We start from the raw sequence: 18,292 nt of genomic DNA on the forward strand, positions 1-18,292 counted from the left end.
ATTTAGCTAGCTTAGATATCATTAAAACATGGAACTATTAACATCATTTAGCTAGCTTAGATATCATTAAAACATGGAACTATTAACATCATTTAGCTAGCTTAGATATCATTAAAACATGGAACTATTAACATCATTTAGCTAGCTTAGATATCATTAAAACATGGAACTATGAACACAGTTTAGCTAGCTTAGCTATCACTATAATATTAACAGATGCCTGGTCTTCACATGAATGGCTTTTTCTTTGCAATGTTTTTATTGAATACATGAACAATCAGAATACGGACTATAGACTGGGAACTCCAGTAACATTAAGAATAGTAGGTGAGTTTATATTCAGAATAGTGGGAGTATATACAGTGCATTCAGAAAGTATTCAGACCCCTTCCCTTTTACACTTTGTTACGTTACAGCCTTATTCTAAAATGAATTAAATTAGGTTTTTTCCTCATCAATCTACACACAATACCCCATAATGACAAAGCAAAAAACAGGTTTTTAGAAATGTTTGCAAATGTATAAAATAAATAAAATCTGTCATTTTGGTCTGGAGTCCAAATGTGAGATTTGTGGTTCCAACCGCCGTGTCTTTGTGAGACGCAGAGTAGGTGAACAGATGATCTCTGCATGTGTGGTTCCCACCGTGAAGTATGGTGGAGGAGGTGTGATGGTGCTTTGCTGGTGACACTGTCAGTGATTTATTTAGAATTCAAGGCACACTTAACCAGCATGGCTACCACAGCATTCTGCAGCGATATGGCATCCCATCTCGTTCGGGCTTAGTGGGACTATCATTTGTTTTTCAACAGGACAATGACCCAACACACCTTCAGGCTGTGTAAAGGCTATTTGTCCAAGAAGGAGAGGGATGGAGTGCTGCATCAGATGACCTTGGCCTCCACAATCACCTGACCTCAAACCAATTGAGATGGTTTGGGATGAGTCGGACCGCAGAGTGAAGGAAAAGCAGCCAACAAGTGCTCAGCATATGTGGGAACTCCTTCAAGACTGTTGGAAAAACATTCCTCATGAAGCTGGTTGAGAGAATGCCAAGACTGTGCAAAGCTGTCATCAAGGCAAAGGGTGGCTACTTTGAAGAATCTAAAATCTATTTTGATTTGTTTAACACTTTTTTTGGTTACTACATGATTCCATATGTGTTATTTCATAGTTTTGATGTCTTCACTGTTATTCTACAATGTAGAAAATAGTAAAAAAATAAAGAAAAACCCTTGAATGAGTAAGTGTCTCAACTTTTGACTGGTACTGTATATTCAGAATAGTAGGTGAGTGAACATTAAACCTGACTGATTAATAAGAAATTACATTCACAGATTTACAGGCTATAATATGTGTAGGATCTTAAGTCAAGTCAAGACTACATATAGCACTGATGATATTGATTATATAATAGCATGACTGAATATTACCTCATTATTACATTAATAAAACAGTATTGTCAGACACATAGCATATCTCGAGAAACATGCGTCCTAAATTGGGAATAGGGTGTCATTTGGCATACCATGGCTCTGGGGCTCACATGTTGTCTGAGGAGTCGAACGATCCAGTGATAACAAATTTAGTAGCAGAGTGGGATCCTCCGGTAGACTGACTGGCCTGACCAAGGTTGTTGCGTTCATCCACCTCTGGCCTGCTGGCCCCCCTACCTCTGCGGAAGCACAGTTCCCGCTCAGCCCAGTCAAAACTGTTCGCTGCTCTGGCACCCCAATGGTGGAACAAGCTCCCTCACGACGCCAGGACAGCGGAGTCACTCACCACCTTCTGGAAACACTTGAAACCCCACCTCTTTAAGGAACACCTGGGATAGGATAAAGTAATCCTTCTACCCCCCCTTACCCCACCCCCCCAAAAATGAAATAAAATAAAAATAAAAATTGATACATATTGTAAAGTGGTTATCCCACTGGCTATAAGGTGAATGCACCAATTTGTAAGTCGCTCTGGATAAGAGCGTCTGCTAAATGACGTAAATGTAAATGTAGTTACAGATCAGCTGGTTGTTCTGAGCTTCTGACAGGGTACTGCAGCTCTGGTATACACTGGAGTGAGTCTTCCTCCCAGGGATGTTGCCCTCCTCACCATCATAGCCTGTTTGTTCTGGAGTGAGTCTTCCTCCCAGGTATGTTGCCCTCCTCACCATCATAGCCTGTTTGTTCTTACCCAGGGCCTGGCGGTTGTACCAGTGGAGGGCGGCCAGGTTGACCACAAGTCTGATGGACAGGTAGAAGGGAGCGTCCCCGTACAGCATGGGTCTCCTCTGGGCATGCTCCTTAGAAGAAGAAGCAGCAGCTTGTCTTCTCCGATAAACACATTAGATTACCTTGAAGTCCTGTACAGGGTCAGGGGGGGGGGGGGGCGTGAGGCGTGGCGTAGATCCGACAATCTGTCCCCGCCGGGCGGGTCTCAGCAGAGACGTCTGAGAAGTCCTGGCAGGTCCACTCCAGGCCGGTGGGCGTGGTCAGCGAGGAGCCATGGAAGCCGGTGCAGTGGACAAACGTCTTGATGGGGGTATACATCACACATTAGTATTAAAACCATACCATGTTTGCCTGCATACGCACACAAACACGCCATTTCAGATGTAACCTCACCTCTGTGTTGTTGAGCCACACTAAGTTGAGCCAGTCCTATCATGGTTGAAGCGGCTCAGCAGGTCCCTCTTTCTCAGCTCGTCAGAGAAGCTTCATGGCTTCTGTTTCAGGGCCTCCTTGTCTCTGGTGATGCTGTAGCTGTAGAAGAAGAAGATGTCTTCTTCTTGTCTTCTGCTTTATTTCACCCATACGACAGAGAGGTTGGAGCAGAGGGTAGCCATACTAAGGCACCCATACTAAGGCACCCATTGATCAGTTTGGAGGTTAAGTGTCTATCTCAAGGACACAACAGCACAAGACAACGGCAGGACAATCCTGACCAGATTTTTTTCCCTGTCGGACATGAGCCGGCAACCTTTAGGTTTCTGTCCCAGTTCTCTAACCTGCCATTAACACCGGCTTCGACTTTGTAGTCCCCACAGTGACAGTACGTACATACCCCAACCAGAAGCCATGGATTACAGGCAACATCCGCACCGAGCTAAAGGCTAGAGCTGCCGCTTTCAAGGAGCGGGACACTAATCCGGACGTTATAAGAAATCCCGCTACGCCCTGATGCTTTCTGGTCAAAAAGAGTATGACATTGTTGCCGCCCCTAGCATTGAATGCAAGGAAAGCCTGCGAGCATTTGGCCTCCATTGATAATAAAAAAGAAAAAAGAAAAAATAGCCAATCAGCGTTGAGCTAAACTGATTGAGCTCAACTGTAGGAGGAAAAAGTGTCAAGAGAAGCCAGTTTGGATTTGGCTTCACTCCAATCACATCAATACGTAATTAAACGGCTACCCGGGCTTTCTGCTTTTCACCCCCTACCTACATGTCCATAGTACCTCAATCACCCCAACTACCCTGTACGCCTGTATATAGCCTAGTTGGTGTTATTATAATGTTCCTATTTTCTTTTGATCTATTTGTTAATTTTCTTACTTTATAACTGCATTGTTTGGGAAAGGTATCATAAATAATTATTTCATGGTAAAGTCACTTGTTGTATTTGGTGACAAATAACTTTGGATTTTTATTCGATTCTGATGACCTGTATCGCTGCTCCTTCAGGTGACACTCCAGACCACACTGGTAGTTGGCTGTTGGGTTCATACTCCCAGCCGTCCTTCTGCCTCGCCGCCCTGAAGGAGGCCAGGTAGGAGTCCAGCTGGCTGGGCAGAATAAAATAAAATAAGTTTATTTTCTCCCCAGAGGGAACTTCAGTCGTGGCAAGTCAGATAAGGTGTAGAGGCACTGTATATTAAACAACGTATTACAGTAACATTCACACATAACATGGAAATGCTATACTAGATACGGTAGATACAAGAGAACATAAGTCTACAAAAAAATAATACATTTTCATTTAAAATACTGACGCCAGTACAAAACTGTAAGTTTCTCTCTTGGTTTTGGAAATAACCTGCAGAGGAGGCAGTAGATCTCCTGGCTCTCAGATGGATACTTGGACACCAGGAAGTCTCTGAAGTTTCCGAAGAGCTGGTCTCATTCTGCTCCTGTCTCTCGCTCTCCTCCATCTCTGTCAAAACAACTGGAGTCACACAGAGCTTCTGGTGATTAATGGCACCCTGTTCCCTATATAGACTCCCGAGTGGCGCAGTGGTCTAAGGCGCTGCATCGCAGTGCTAGCTGTGCCACTAGAGATCCTGGTTCGAATCCAGGCTCTGTCGTAGCCGGCCGCGAACGGGAGACCCATGGGGCGGCGCACAATTGGTCCAGGGTAGGGGAGGGAATGGCCGGCAGGGTTGTGGGTTCGTTTGCAACGCCAGGGTTGTGGGTTCGATTCCCACGGGGGGCCAGTATGAAAAAATAATCATGTATGCACTCACTAACTGTAAGTCGCTCTGGATAAGAGCGTCTGCTAAATGACTAAAAATGTAAAAAAATAATAGTGCACTACTTTTGAACAGAGCCCTATGCGCCCTGGTCAAAAGTAGTGCACTGTATAGGGAATAGGGTGCCATTTGGCACACTGTCAAACTCTGAGGGAAGAGGTTCATCAGAATGTTTATTAAATCTTGTGGATGAATGCATTTTATACTGCAGTGTTGAAGTTAGTATTGAGGCCTTGCAGTAATCATACCTTACACAGAAGGGATATGACTTTAGTCATGAGGAAGGAGAATTGAGAACTGTTATGTGCAGTGCATTTGACATCTGCAACAATGAATGTTTCTTCTTGTTGAAGTCTCCGTTTTTAATAATGATGATGATGATGATTCACTGATAATGTGCGTACCAAATTGCATTCTATTCCCTATATAGTGCACTACTTTTGACCATTGCACTGTGTAGGGAATAGGGTGCCATTTGGAACAACCCAGGTTATGTTGCCAAAGTGCAGCAGACATCGACATGCTTCAGAATCTATTCTAGAACTCTACTGTTCCATTGTTTTCAATGTGGAGTCTTGTATAATTATATATATATATTTTGTAATACTTTGACATTTTCTTTCTTTCTTTTTACATAAACAGATGTTTCAGACTACCGAGGTGTTGTCATAACAGGCTATAACCAGGTTATAGCCATTCGTAGGTCCTGGAGTTGTGCAGGGACAGGAGTCAAGAGATACAGTTCAGAATACAATGTGTAATGTCACTATAGTGAAAAGATCAACATGCATTAACAAAAATAAGATTTAACAAAAATAAGATTTAAAAAAATAATAAGATTAAACAAAAATAAGAGGTTTCTCTACTAAAATAAGATTCTTATTTGAATAGTATTTTCCTGAGGTTTCTCCTCTTCTAAAAAAAAACGTCTAAGCATAAATACATCATCCAAGAAACAGAATTCATTTTTCACATAGTAGTAGACCATTACAGTAATGATGAACAGCAAATCAACCATTTATGTACACAGCAAGGTGTTTTAATGATAGTCAAGTGTGCAGCCTACATAGTTTCTGTGTTTTATCATTGCAATGGTGGTGGGTTGGACAGACAGATGTGGAATGGAGGAATAAGGACAGACCGCTTGTTTTCAAAAGGAATTGGAGCACAATCCCCATGACAACCACAGGGGATCACAGGACTAGCCTGGTCCCAGAGTGGTTTGTGCCAACTTGGCAAGACATCACAAACGGACAGATCTGGGGCCAGACTATCATAAGGACAAGACGCAGCAACACGAACGTCCGTCGGTCGCACGGAGCAGGTGGCAGTCCCATCTCCTCTGACTACAGGACATCGGCTGACGTTTTCTGTTCGTTTCCAGACCATTCTGGTAGCTTAGTGGTTAAGAGCGTTAATGACTAAAATGTAATGTTGAATTGCCGCCGTTCATTGAAACTGATCTACTGCGCACGGCCAATGTTCGTGTTGGTCAGTCTGGTCCTATAGGACATCATAGGACACACCCCCTCAGTCTGGTCCTATAGGACATCATAGGACACACCCCTCAGTCTGGTCCTATAGAACACACCCCTCAGTCTGGTCCTATAGGACACACCCCACAGTCTGGTCCTATAGGACATCATAGGACACACCCCTCAGTCTGGTCCTATAGAACACACCCCTCAGTCTGGTCCTATAGGACACACCCCACAGTCTGGTCCTATAGGACATCATAGGACACACCCCACAGTCTGGTCCTATAGGACATCATAGGACACACCCCTCAGTCTGGTCCTATAGGACACACCCCACAGTCTGGTCCTATAGGACACCATAGGACACACCCCTCAGTCTGGTCCTATAGGACATCATAGGACACACCCCTCAGTCTGGTCCTATAGGACATCATAGGACACACCCCTCAGTCTGGTCCTATAGGACACACCCCTCAGTCTGGTCCTATAGGACACACCCCTCAGTCTGGTCCTATAGGACACACCCCTCAGTCTGGTCCTATAGGACACACCCCTCAGTCTGGTCCTATAGGACACACCCCTCAGTCTGGTCCTATAGGACACACCCCTCAGTCTGGTCCTATAGGACACACCCCTCAGTCTGGTCCTATAGAACATCATAGGACACACCCCTCAGTCTGGTCCTATAGGACACACCCCTCAGTCTGGTCCTATAGGACACACCCCTCAGTCTGGTCCTATAGGACACACCCCTCAGTCTGGTCCTATAGGACATCATAGGACACACCCCTCAGTCTGGTCCTATAGGACATCATAGGACACACCCCCTCAGTCTGGTCCTATAGGACACACCCCTCAGTCTGGTCCTATAGGACACACCCCTCAGTCTGGTCCTATAGAACACACCCCTCAGTCTGGTCCTATAGGACATCATAGGACACACCCCTCAGTCTGGTCCTATAGGACACACCCCTCAGTCTGGTCCTATAGGACACACCCCTCAGTCTGGTCCTATAGGACACACCCCTCAGTCTGGTCCTATAGGACACACCCCTCAGTCTGGTCCTATAGGACACACCCCTCAGTCTGGTCCTATAGGACACACCCCTCAGTCTGGTCCTATAGGACACACCCCTCAGTCTGGTCCTATAGAACATCATAGGACACACCCCTCAGTCTGGTCCTATAGGACACACCCCTCAGTCTGGTCCTATAGGACACACCCCTCAGTCTGGTCCTATAGGACACACCCCTCAGTCTGGTCCTATAGGACATCATAGGACACACCCCTCAGTCTGGTCCTATAGGACATCATAGGACACACCCCTCAGTCTGGTCCTATAGGACACACCCCTCAGTCTGGTCCTATAGGACATCATAGGACACACCCCTCAGTCTGGTCCTATAGGACATCATAGGACACACCCCTCAGTCTGGTCCTATAGGACACACCCCTCAGTCTGGTCCTATAGAACACACCCCTCAGTCTGGTCCTATAGGACACACCCCTCAGTCTGGTCCTATAGGACACACCCCTCAGTCTGGTCCTATAGGACATCATAGGACACACCCCTCAGTCTGGTCCTATAGAACATCATAGGACACACCCCTCAGTCTGGTCCTATAGGACACACCCCTCAGTCTGGTCCTATAGGACACACCCCTCAGTCTGGTCCTATAGGACACACCCCTCAGTCTGGTCCTATAGGACATCATAGGACACACCCCTCAGTCTGGTCCTATAGAACATCATAGGACACACCCCTCAGTCTGGTCCTATAGGACACACCCCTCAGTCTGGTCCTATAGGACACACCCCTCAGTCTCAGTTTGGTGTTGCTTGCTGACTATAGGCAGCAGGTCTCCCTTGGTTTTCATGGTTTTGATCTTGGCGTGGATGGTGTCGTCCATGGCCTGCCGGCAGCGGTGGGCGTAGTGAGCCAGCGTCTCTTCCTTCTCGTCCCACGGCGGCAGGGCGTGGAACACCTAGGATAAGATTAGATACATATAATACTATAAATACACAACAACAAAAAACAGAAACTACATTTCCCGTTGATAGATTAAGCCTAGCCTGGGACTCAAATCCAATGGAGATTCTCTAGAACTAGGCTTAATAAGACAGCGCATCATCAAAGCATGTTCATATAGCTCAGATAGAAACATTAAAAAGTCTCATAGCGGACAGTCAACAGGAATTACAAACCTCTGGAGCTGCCAGGCTCAGCTCGGCGATGGCCGCCGTCCTTGAGATGGTGTTCCGGTCGACGCCCACGCGGTCGAACGCCACCTTCATGGAGACGCTGCGTCTGAACTCCTGCAGGGCCGCCATGTACCTGGCGATCACGCCCACCACGTTCTTCACTGGGGAGAGAGATAAGAGGAGGAGTTTGTTAAACTACCAAGACTAATTCATTTATGTTTCAAAAGCTGTCTGCCCAACTCTTTCTTTTCCTGGTGAGGGATAATGGGGATGTTGACCGCCTGACAGAGGACGATGCTGTTGACCGCCTGACAGAGGACGATGCTGTTGACCGCCTGACCGAGGACGATGCTGTTGACCGCCTGACAGAGGACGATGCTGTTGACCGCCTGACCGAGGACGATGCTGTTGACCGCCTGACCGAGGACGATGCTGTTGACCGCCTGACAGAGGACGATGCTGTTGACCGCCTGACCGAGGATGATGCTGTTGACCGCCTGACCGAGGACGATGCTGTTGACCGCCTGACAGAGGACGATGCTGTTGACCGCCTGACAGAGGACTGAACTCCTGACTCTGTTTAAGGACCATCTACAGTACTGTACTCCTGACTCTGTTTAAGGGGTATCTACAGTACTGAACTCCTGACTCTGTTTAAGGGGTATCTACAGTACTGAACTCCTGACTCTGTTTAAGGGGTATCTACAGTACTGAACTCCTGACTCTGTTTAAGGGGTATCTACAGTACTGAACTCCTGACTCTGTTTAAGGGGTATCTACAGTACTGAACTCCTGACTCTGTTTAAGGGGTATCTACAGTACTGAACTCCTGACTCTGTTTAAGGACCATCTACAGTACTGAACTCCTGACTCTGTTTAAGGACCATCTACAGTCCTGTACTCCTGACTCTGTTTAAGGACCATCTACAGTCCTGTACTCCTGACTCTGTTTAAGGGGTATCTACAGTACTGAACTCCTGACTCTGTTTAAGGACCATCTACAGTACTGAACTCCTGACTCTGTTTAAGGACCATCTACAGTACTGTACTCCTGACTCTGTTTAAGGACCATCTACAGTACTGTACTCCTGACTCTGTTTAAGGACCGTCTACAGTACTGAACTCCTGACTCTGTTTAAGGGGTATCTACAGTACTGTACTCCTGACTCTGTTTAAGGACCATCTACAGTACTGAACTCCTGACTCTGTTTAAGGACCATCTACAGTACTGAACTCCTGACTCTGTTTAAGGGGTATCTACAGTACTGAACTCCTGACTCTGTTTAAGGGGTATCTACAGTACTGTACTCCTGACTCTGTTTAAGGACCATCTACAGTACTGTACTCCTGACTCTGTTTAAGGGGTATCTACAGTACTGAACTCCTGACTCTGTTTAAGGACCATCTACAGTACTGTACTCCTGACTCTGTTTAAGGGGTATCTACAGTACTGAACTCCTGACTCTGTTTAAGGGGTATCTACAGTACTGTACTCCTGACTCTGTTTAAGGGGTATCTACAGTACTGTACTCCTGACTCTGTTTAAGGACCATCTACAGTACTGTACTCCTGACTCTGTTTAATGGGTATCTACAGTACTGTACTCCTGACTCTGTTTAAGGGGTATCTACAGTACTGTACTCCTGACTCTGTTTAAGGGGTATCTACAGTACTGTACTCCTGACTCTGTTTAAGGGGTATCTACAGTACTGTACTCCTGACTCTGTTTAAGGGGTATCTACAGTACTGTACTCCTGACTCTGTTTAAGGACCATCTACAGTACTGAACTCCTGACTCTGTTTAAGGACCATATACAGTACTGTACTCCTGACTCTGTTTAAGGGGTATCTACAGTACTGTACTCCTGACTCTGTTTAAGGACCATCTACAGTACTGTACTCCTGACTCTGTTTAAGGACCATCTACAGTACTGAACTCCTGACTCTGTTTAAGGACCATCTACAGTACTGAACTCCTGACTCTGTTTAAGGACCATCTACAGTACTGAACTCCTGACTCTGTTTAAGGACCATCTACAGTACTGAACTCCTGACTCTGTTTAAGGACCATCTACAGTACTGAACTCCTGACTCTGTTTAAGGGGTATCTACAGTACTGAACTCCTGACTCTGTTTAAGGGGTATCTACAGTACTGAACTCCTGACTCTGTTTAAGGACCATCTACAGTACTGTACTCCTGACTCTGTTTAAGGGGTATCTACAGTACTGTACTCCTGACTCTGTTTAAGGACCATCTACAGTACTGAACTCCTGACTCTGTTTAAGGGGTATCTACAGTACTGTACTCCTGACTCTGTTTAAGGGGTATCTACAGTACTGTACTCCTGACTCTGTTTAAGGGGTATCTACAGTACTGAACTCCTGACTCTGTTTAAGGACCATCTACAGTACTGTACTCCTGACTCTGTTTAAGGACCATCTACAGTACTGAACTCCTGACTCTGTTTAAGGGGTATCTACAGTACTGTACTCCTGACTCTGTTTAGGGGGTATCTACAGTACTGTACTTCTGACTCTGTTTAAGGACCATCTACAGTACTGAACTCCTGACTCTGTTTAAGGACCATCTACAGTACTGTACTGCTGACTCTGTTTAAGGACCATCTACAGTACTGAACTCCTGACTCTGTTTAAGGGGTATCTACAGTACTGAACTCCTGACTCTGTTTAAGGGGTATCTACAGTACTGTACTCCTGACTCTGTTTAAGGGGTATCTACAGTACTGTACTCCTGACTCTGTTTAAGGACCATCTACAGTACTGAACTCCTGACTCTGTTTAAGGGGTATCTACAGTACTGTACTTCTGACTCTGTTTAAGGACCATCTACAGTACTGAACTCCTGACTCTGTTTAAGGACCATCTACAGTACTGTACTGCTGACTCTGTTTAAGGACCATCTACAGTACTGAACTCCTGACTCTGTTTAAGGGGTATCTACAGTACTGAACTCCTGACTCTGTTTAAGGGGTATCTACAGTACTGTACTCCTGACTCTATTTAAGGACCATCTACAGTACTGAACTCCTGACTCTGTTTAAGGACCATCTACAGTACTGAACTCCTGACTCTGTTTAAGGGGGATCTACAGTACTGTACTCCTGACTCTGTTTAAGGGGTATCTACAGTACTGTACTCCTGACTCTGTTTAAGGGGTATCTACAGTACTGTACTCCTGACTCTGTTTAAGGGGTATCTACAGTACTGAACTCCTGACTCTGTTTAAGGGGTATCTACAGTACTGTACTCCTGACTCTGTTTAAGGGGTATCTACAGTACTGAACTCCTGACTCTGTTTAAGGGGTATCTACAGTACTGTACTCCTGACTCTGTTTAAGGGGTATCTACAGTACTGTACTCCTGACTCTGTTTAAGGGGTATCTACAGTACTGAACTCCTGACTCTGTTTAAGGACCATCTACAGTACTGTACTCCTGACTCTGTTTAAGGACCATCTACAGTACTGTACTCCTGACTCTGTTTAAGGGGTATCTACAGTACTGTACTCCTGACTCTGTTTAAGGACCATCTACAGTACTGTACTCCTGACTCTGTTTAAGGACCATCTACAGTACTGTACTCCTGACTCTGTTTAAGGACCATCTACAGTACTGTACTCCTGACTCTGTTTAAGGGGTATCTACAGTACTGTACTCCTGACTCTGTTTAAGGACCATCTACAGTACTGAACTCCTGACTCTGTTTAAGGGGTATCTACAGTACTGTACTCCTGACTCTGTTTAAGGACCATCTACAGTACTGTACTCCTGACTCTGTTTAAGGGGTATCTACAGTACTGTACTCCTGACTCTGTTTAAGGGGTATCTACAGTACTGTACTCCTGACTCTGTTTAAGGACCATCTACAGTCCTGTACTCCTGACTCTGTTTAAGGGGTATCTACAGTACTGAACTCCTGACTCTGTTTAAGGGGTATCTACAGTACTGTACTCCTGACTCTGTTTAAGGGGTATCTACAGTACTGAACTCCTGACTCTGTTTAAGGACCATCTACAGTACTGTACTCCTGACTCTGTTTAAGGACCATCTACAGTACTGTACTCCTGACTCTGTTTAAGGGGTATCTACAGTACTGTACTCCTGACTCTGTTTAGGGGGTATCTACAGTACTGTACTTCTGACTCTGTTTAAGGACCATCTACAGTACTGAACTCCTGACTCTGTTTAAGGACCATCTACAGTACTGTACTGCTGACTCTGTTTAAGGACCATCTACAGTACTGAACTCCTGACTCTGTTTAAGGGGTATCTACAGTACTGAACTCCTGACTCTGTTTAAGGGGTATCTACAGTACTGTACTCCTGACTCTGTTTAAGGGGTATCTACAGTACTGTACTTCTGACTCTGTTTAAGGACCATCTACAGTACTGAACTCCTGACTCTGTTTAAGGACCATCTACAGTACTGTACTGCTGACTCTGTTTAAGGACCATCTACAGTACTGAACTCCTGACTCTGTTTAAGGGGTATCTACAGTACTGAACTCCTGACTCTGTTTAAGGGGTATCTACAGTACTGTACTCCTGACTCTATTTAAGGACCATCTACAGTACTGAACTCCTGACTCTGTTTAAGGACCATCTACAGTACTGAACTCCTGACTCTGTTTAAGGGGTATCTACAGTACTGTACTCCTGACTCTGTTTAAGGGGTATCTACAGTACTGTACTCCTGACTCTGTTTAAGGGGTATCTACAGTACTGTACTCCTGACTCTGTTTAAGGGGTATCTACAGTACTGAACTCCTGACTCTGTTTAAGGGGTATCTACAGTACTGTACTCCTGACTCTGTTTAAGGGGTATCTACAGTACTGTACTCCTGACTCTGTTTAAGGGGTATCTACAGTACTGTACTCCTGACTCTGTTTAAGGGGTATCTACAGTACTGTACTCCTGACTCTGTTTAAGGGGTATCTACAGTACTGAACTCCTGACTCTGTTTAAGGACCATCTACAGTACTGTACTCCTGACTCTGTTTAAGGACCATCTACAGTACTGTACTCCTGACTCTGTTTAAGGACCATCTACAGTACTGTACTCCTGACTCTGTTTAAGGACCATCTACAGTACTGTACTCCTGACTCTGTTTAAGGGGTATCTACAGTACTGTACTCCTGACTCTGTTTAAGGACCATCTACAGTACTGAACTCCTGACTCTGTTTAAGGGGTATCTACAGTACTGTACTCCTGACTCTGTTTAAGGACCATCTACAGTTCTGAACTCCTGACTCTGTTTAAGGACCATCTACAGTACTGAACTCCTGACTCTGTTTAAGGGGTCTCTACAGTCCTGTACTCCTGACTCTGTTTAAGGACCATCTACAGTACTGTACTCCTGACTCTGTTTAAGGGGTATCTACAGTACTGTACTCCTGACTCTGTTTAAGGACCATCTACAGTACTGTACTCCTGACTCTGTTTAAGGACCATCTACAGTACTGTACTCCTGACTCTGTTTAAGGGGTATCTACAGTACTGTACTCCTGACTCTGTTTAAGGGGTATCTACAGTACTTACTCCTGACTCGTGTGTTCTCTCCATCTCTGCTCCTCTTCATCTCCCTGCGTCGGTCCAGGGGGTGGGTCTCCACCTCTTCGAAGCTTTCGAACAGGGCAGAGTTCTCCAACGCCATGCCCTCGTCAGGGAACCCCACCCCCATGTGGGTGGAGCTGCCCAGCCCCACCTCCATCTGGATGGAAGAATGACCACGCCTCTTCTCTAAGGGGAAAATAAGAAATGAAAACCCAAAATATATTGTTTTCTAAATCCTATAAAAAAAGTCTACAGTGTGCAAAAGAATTCACCAGTAAGATCGTAGCATACCTGGGCGGGAATGGGAGGAGCGTACCTGGTCGCAGCTGGTCTTGCAGGAAGTCACAGATGAGTTCAGCCTTCTTGGTGAGTTCCTGCTGCAGCAGCTGCTTGTCCTGTTTCAGGCTACTGATGGTGTCTCCCATCTGATGACTGAGGCTCCGCTCCACACTCAGCAGCGCCCGCAGACGCTCCATCTCACAGAGAGCCCATCCCACTGATAGAACAACGAGACAAAGACTGTACCGTTTTCAATATGTACATAATAATAATAATAATAATAATAATAATCGTCATCACTTATTCAACTTGTATAGCATTTTCAGATTCAGATTGAATAGTGTCTCTAGTCAGATTGAACAGTGAACCCATTGTGTAACATTAGGCCTACATCCTCTGTTCCGAGAACATACAGGGTAGGCAGAGAGAAACCCACCCTTGTTCCAACATAAGATAGCAGAAAACATGCTACAGTGCATAAATGGACAAATATATTTTTTTAAATGAAAAACATCCAAGAGAAACTGGAGCCTACCTGCCTGCTACTCAAAACAGGTGCAGTTAAAATACTGGTGCAGTTAAAATACTGGTGCAGTTAACTTGGCCATGAAGTGCATTTTTCCATTAACAAGGTGAGGTGCTTTTTTTCCCACTAGCTTTAAAAATGTCATACAGTTAGCATGTTTATATGTTTTAATAAGGAAAGGGAGTTGGGGAAAAATTCAAATAATAATATGCAGCTATTCATCACCACTAATATGACACCTTAACATACAGAAATAAGAATTGACCTAAAGCTCAACAGAAACATGTTAAGTTAGAAGGGTTTATGGCTTTAGTTGTTATATACAGTTGAAGTCGGAAGTTTACATACACTTAGGTTGGAGTCATTAAAACTCGTTTTTCAACCACTCCACAAATTTCTTGTTAACAAACTATAGTTTTGGCAAGTCGGTTAGGACATCTACTTTGTGCATGACACAAGTAATTTTTCCAACAATTGTTTACAGACAGATTATTTCACTTATAATTCACTGTATCACAATTCCAGTGGGTCAGAAGTTTACATACACTAAGTTGACTGTGCCTTTAAACAGCTTGGAAAATTCCAGAAAATGATGTCATGGCTTTAGAAGCTTCTGATAGGCTAATTGACATCATTTGAGTTAATTGGAGGTGTGCCTGTGGATGTATTTCAAGGCCTACCTTCAAACTCAGTGCCTCTTTGCTTGACATCATGGGAAAATCAAAAGAAATCAGCCAAGACCTCAGAAAAAAAAAAATTGTAGACCTCCACAAGTCTGGTTCATCCTTGGGAGCAATTTCCAAATGCCTGAAGGTACCACGTTCATCTGTACAAACAATAGTATGCAAGTATAAACACCATGGGACCACGCAGCCGTCATACCGCTCAGGAAGGAGACGCGTTCTGTCTCCTAGAGATGAACGTACTTTGGTGTGAAAATGCAAATCAATCCCAGAACAACAGCAAAGGACCTTGTGAAGATGCTGGAGGAAACAGGTACAAAAGTATCTATATTCACAGTAAAACAAGTCCTATATCGACATAACCTGAAAGGCCGCTCAGCAAGGAAGAAGCCACTGCTCCAAAACCGCCATCAAATAGCCAGACTACGGTTTGCAACTGGACATGGGGACAAAGATCGTACTTTTTGGAGAAATGTCCTCTGGTCTGATGAAACAAAAATAGAACTGTTCGGCCATAATGACCATTGTTATGTTTGGAAGAAAAAGGGGGTAGCTTGCAAGCCGAAGAACACCATCCCAACCGTGAAGCACAGGGGTGGCAGCATCATGCTGTGGGGTTGCTTTGCTGCAGGAGGGACTGGTGCACTTCACAAAATAGATGGCATCATGAGGAAGGAAAATTATGTGGATATATTGAAGCAACATCTCAAGACATCAGTCAGGAGGTTAAAGCTTGGTCGCTAATGGGTCTTCCAAATGGACAATGACCCCAAGCATACTTCCAAAGTTGTGGCAAAATGGCTTAAGGACAACAAAGTCAAGGTATTGGATTGGCCATCACAAAGCCTTGACCTCAATCCTATAGAAAATGTGTGGGCAGAACTGAAAAAGCGTGTGCGAGCAAGGAGGCCTACAAACCTGACTCAGTTACATCAGCTCTGTCAGGAGGAATGGGCCAAAATTCACCCAACTTATTGTGGGAAGCTTGTGGAAGGCTACCCGAAACTTTTGACCCAAGTTAAACAATTTAAAGGCAATGCTACCAAATACTAATTGAGTGTATGTAAACTTCTGACCCACTGGGAATGTGATGAAAGAAATAAAAGCTGAAATAAATCATTCTCTCTACTATTATTCTGACATTTCACATTCTTTATAATAAAGTGGTGATCCTAACTGACCTAAGACAGGGACTTTTTACTAGGATTAAATGTCAGAAATTGTGAAAAACTGAGTTTAAAAGTATTTGGCTATGGTGTATGTAAACTTCCGACTTCAACTGTATATATATATATATATATATATATATACACACACACATACACACAGTACCAGTCAAATGTTTGGACACGCCTACTCATTCAAGGGTTTTTATTTATTTATTTTTGTACTATTTTCTAGATTGTAGAATAACAGTGAAGACATCAAAACTATGAAATAACACATGGAATCATGTAGTAACCAAAAACATTTTCTTCAAAGTAGCCACCCTTTGCCTTGATGACAGCTTTGCATTCTCTCAACCAGCTTCATGAGGTAGGTCACCTGGAATGCTTTTCCAACAGTCTTGAAGGAGTTCCCACATATGCTGAGCACTTGTTGGCTGCTTTTCCTTCAGTCTGTGGTCCAACTCATCCCAAACCATCTCAATTGGGTTGAGGTCGAGGGGATTGTGGAGGCCAGGTCGTCTGATGCAGCACTCCATCACTCTCCTTCTTGGTAAAATAGCCCTTACACAGCCTGGAGGTGTGTTGGGTCATTGTCCTGTTGAGCGCAAACCAGATGGGATGCCATATCGCTGCAGAATGCTGTGGTAGCCATGCTGGTTAAGTGTGACTTGAATTCTAAATAAATCATTGACAGTGTCACCAGCAAAGCACCCCCACACCATCACACCTCCTCCTCCATTCTTCACGGTGGGAACCACACATGCGGAGATCATCCGTTCACCTACTTTGCGTCTCACAAAGACACGGCGGTTGGAACCAAAAATCTCAAATTTGGACTCATCAGACCAAAGGACAGATTTCCACCAGTCTAATGTCCATTGCTCGTGTTTCTAAGCCCAAGCAAATCTCTTCTTCTTATTGGTGTCCTTTAGTAGGGGTTTCTTTGCAGCAATTCGACCATGAAGGCCTGATTCACACAGTCTCCTCTGATGTTGATGTTGAGACGTGTCTGTTATTTGAACTCTGTGAAGCATTTATTTGGGCTGCAATCTGAGGTGCAGTTAACTCTAATGAACTTATCCTCTGCAGCAGAGGTAACTCTGGGTCTTCCTTTCCTGTGGCGGTCCTCATGAGAGCCAGTTCAGTAAAAATAAAGAAAAACCCTGGAATGAGTATGGGATGGCGTATCGCTGCAGAATGCAGTACGTGTGTCCAAACTTTTGACTGGTACTGTACATATACACTGAGTGAACAAAACATTATGAACAGGTGAATGCAGGTGAAAGCTATGATCCCTTATTGATGTCACTTGTTAAATCCACTTCAGTCAGTGCAGATGAAGGGGAGGAGACAGGTTAAAGAAGGATTTTTAAGCCTTGAGACAATTGAGGCATGGACTGTGTATGTGTGCCATTCAGAGGGTGAATGGGCAAGACAAAAGATTTAAGTGACTTTGAACGTGGCATGGTAGTAGGTGCCAGGCGCAGCGGTTTGAGTGTGTCACGAACTGCAAAGGCTGCTGGGTTTTTCACGCTCAACAGTTTCCCGTGTGTATCAAGAACAGTCCACCACCCAAAGGACATCCAGCCAACTTGACACAACTGTGGGAAGCATTGGAGTCAACATGGGCCAGCATCCCTGTGGAACGCTTTCGACACCTTGTAGAGTCCATGACCCAATGAATTGAGGCTGTTCTGAGGGAAAAAGGGGGTGCAACTCAATATTAAGCTGTTCCTAATGTTTTGTACACTGTGTATATAGTGCATTCGGAAAGTATTCCGAACCCTTGACTTTTTCCACATTGTTACATTACAGCCTTATTCTAAAAAGAAAAATGTCCTCAATCTACACACAATACCCCATAGTGACGAAGCGAAAACTGGTTTAGACATTTTTGCACATTAATTACAAATTAAAAA

General features: G+C 44.5%; 1 protein-coding gene across 1 annotated transcript in view; it reads right to left on the minus strand.

The window, feature by feature from the left end:
• Positions 1-2,366: 2,366 nt before the first annotated feature.
• LOC311135787 (uncharacterized protein) overlaps positions 2,367-18,292 on the minus strand; it is a gene marked incomplete at its 3' end in the record, with an annotated part of 23,445 nt that continues 7,519 nt past the window's right edge. The window contains exons 4-9 of the mRNA XM_084169829.1: positions 14,033-14,212; positions 13,702-13,902; positions 8,143-8,300; positions 7,753-7,922; positions 3,693-3,774; positions 2,367-2,525 (exon numbers count right to left, since the gene is read on the minus strand). Coding sequence (XP_084025955.1) covers positions 2,367-2,525; positions 3,693-3,774; positions 7,753-7,922; positions 8,143-8,300; positions 13,702-13,902; positions 14,033-14,212 — 950 coding nt within the window. The remainder of the gene's footprint in view (positions 2,526-3,692; positions 3,775-7,752; positions 7,923-8,142; positions 8,301-13,701; positions 13,903-14,032; positions 14,213-18,292) is intronic.

The sequence above is a fragment of the Coregonus lavaretus genome, assembly GCF_964263955.1.
Source record: "Coregonus lavaretus genome assembly, chromosome: 10".
Classification (NCBI taxonomy): domain Eukaryota; kingdom Metazoa; phylum Chordata; class Actinopteri; order Salmoniformes; family Salmonidae; genus Coregonus; species Coregonus lavaretus.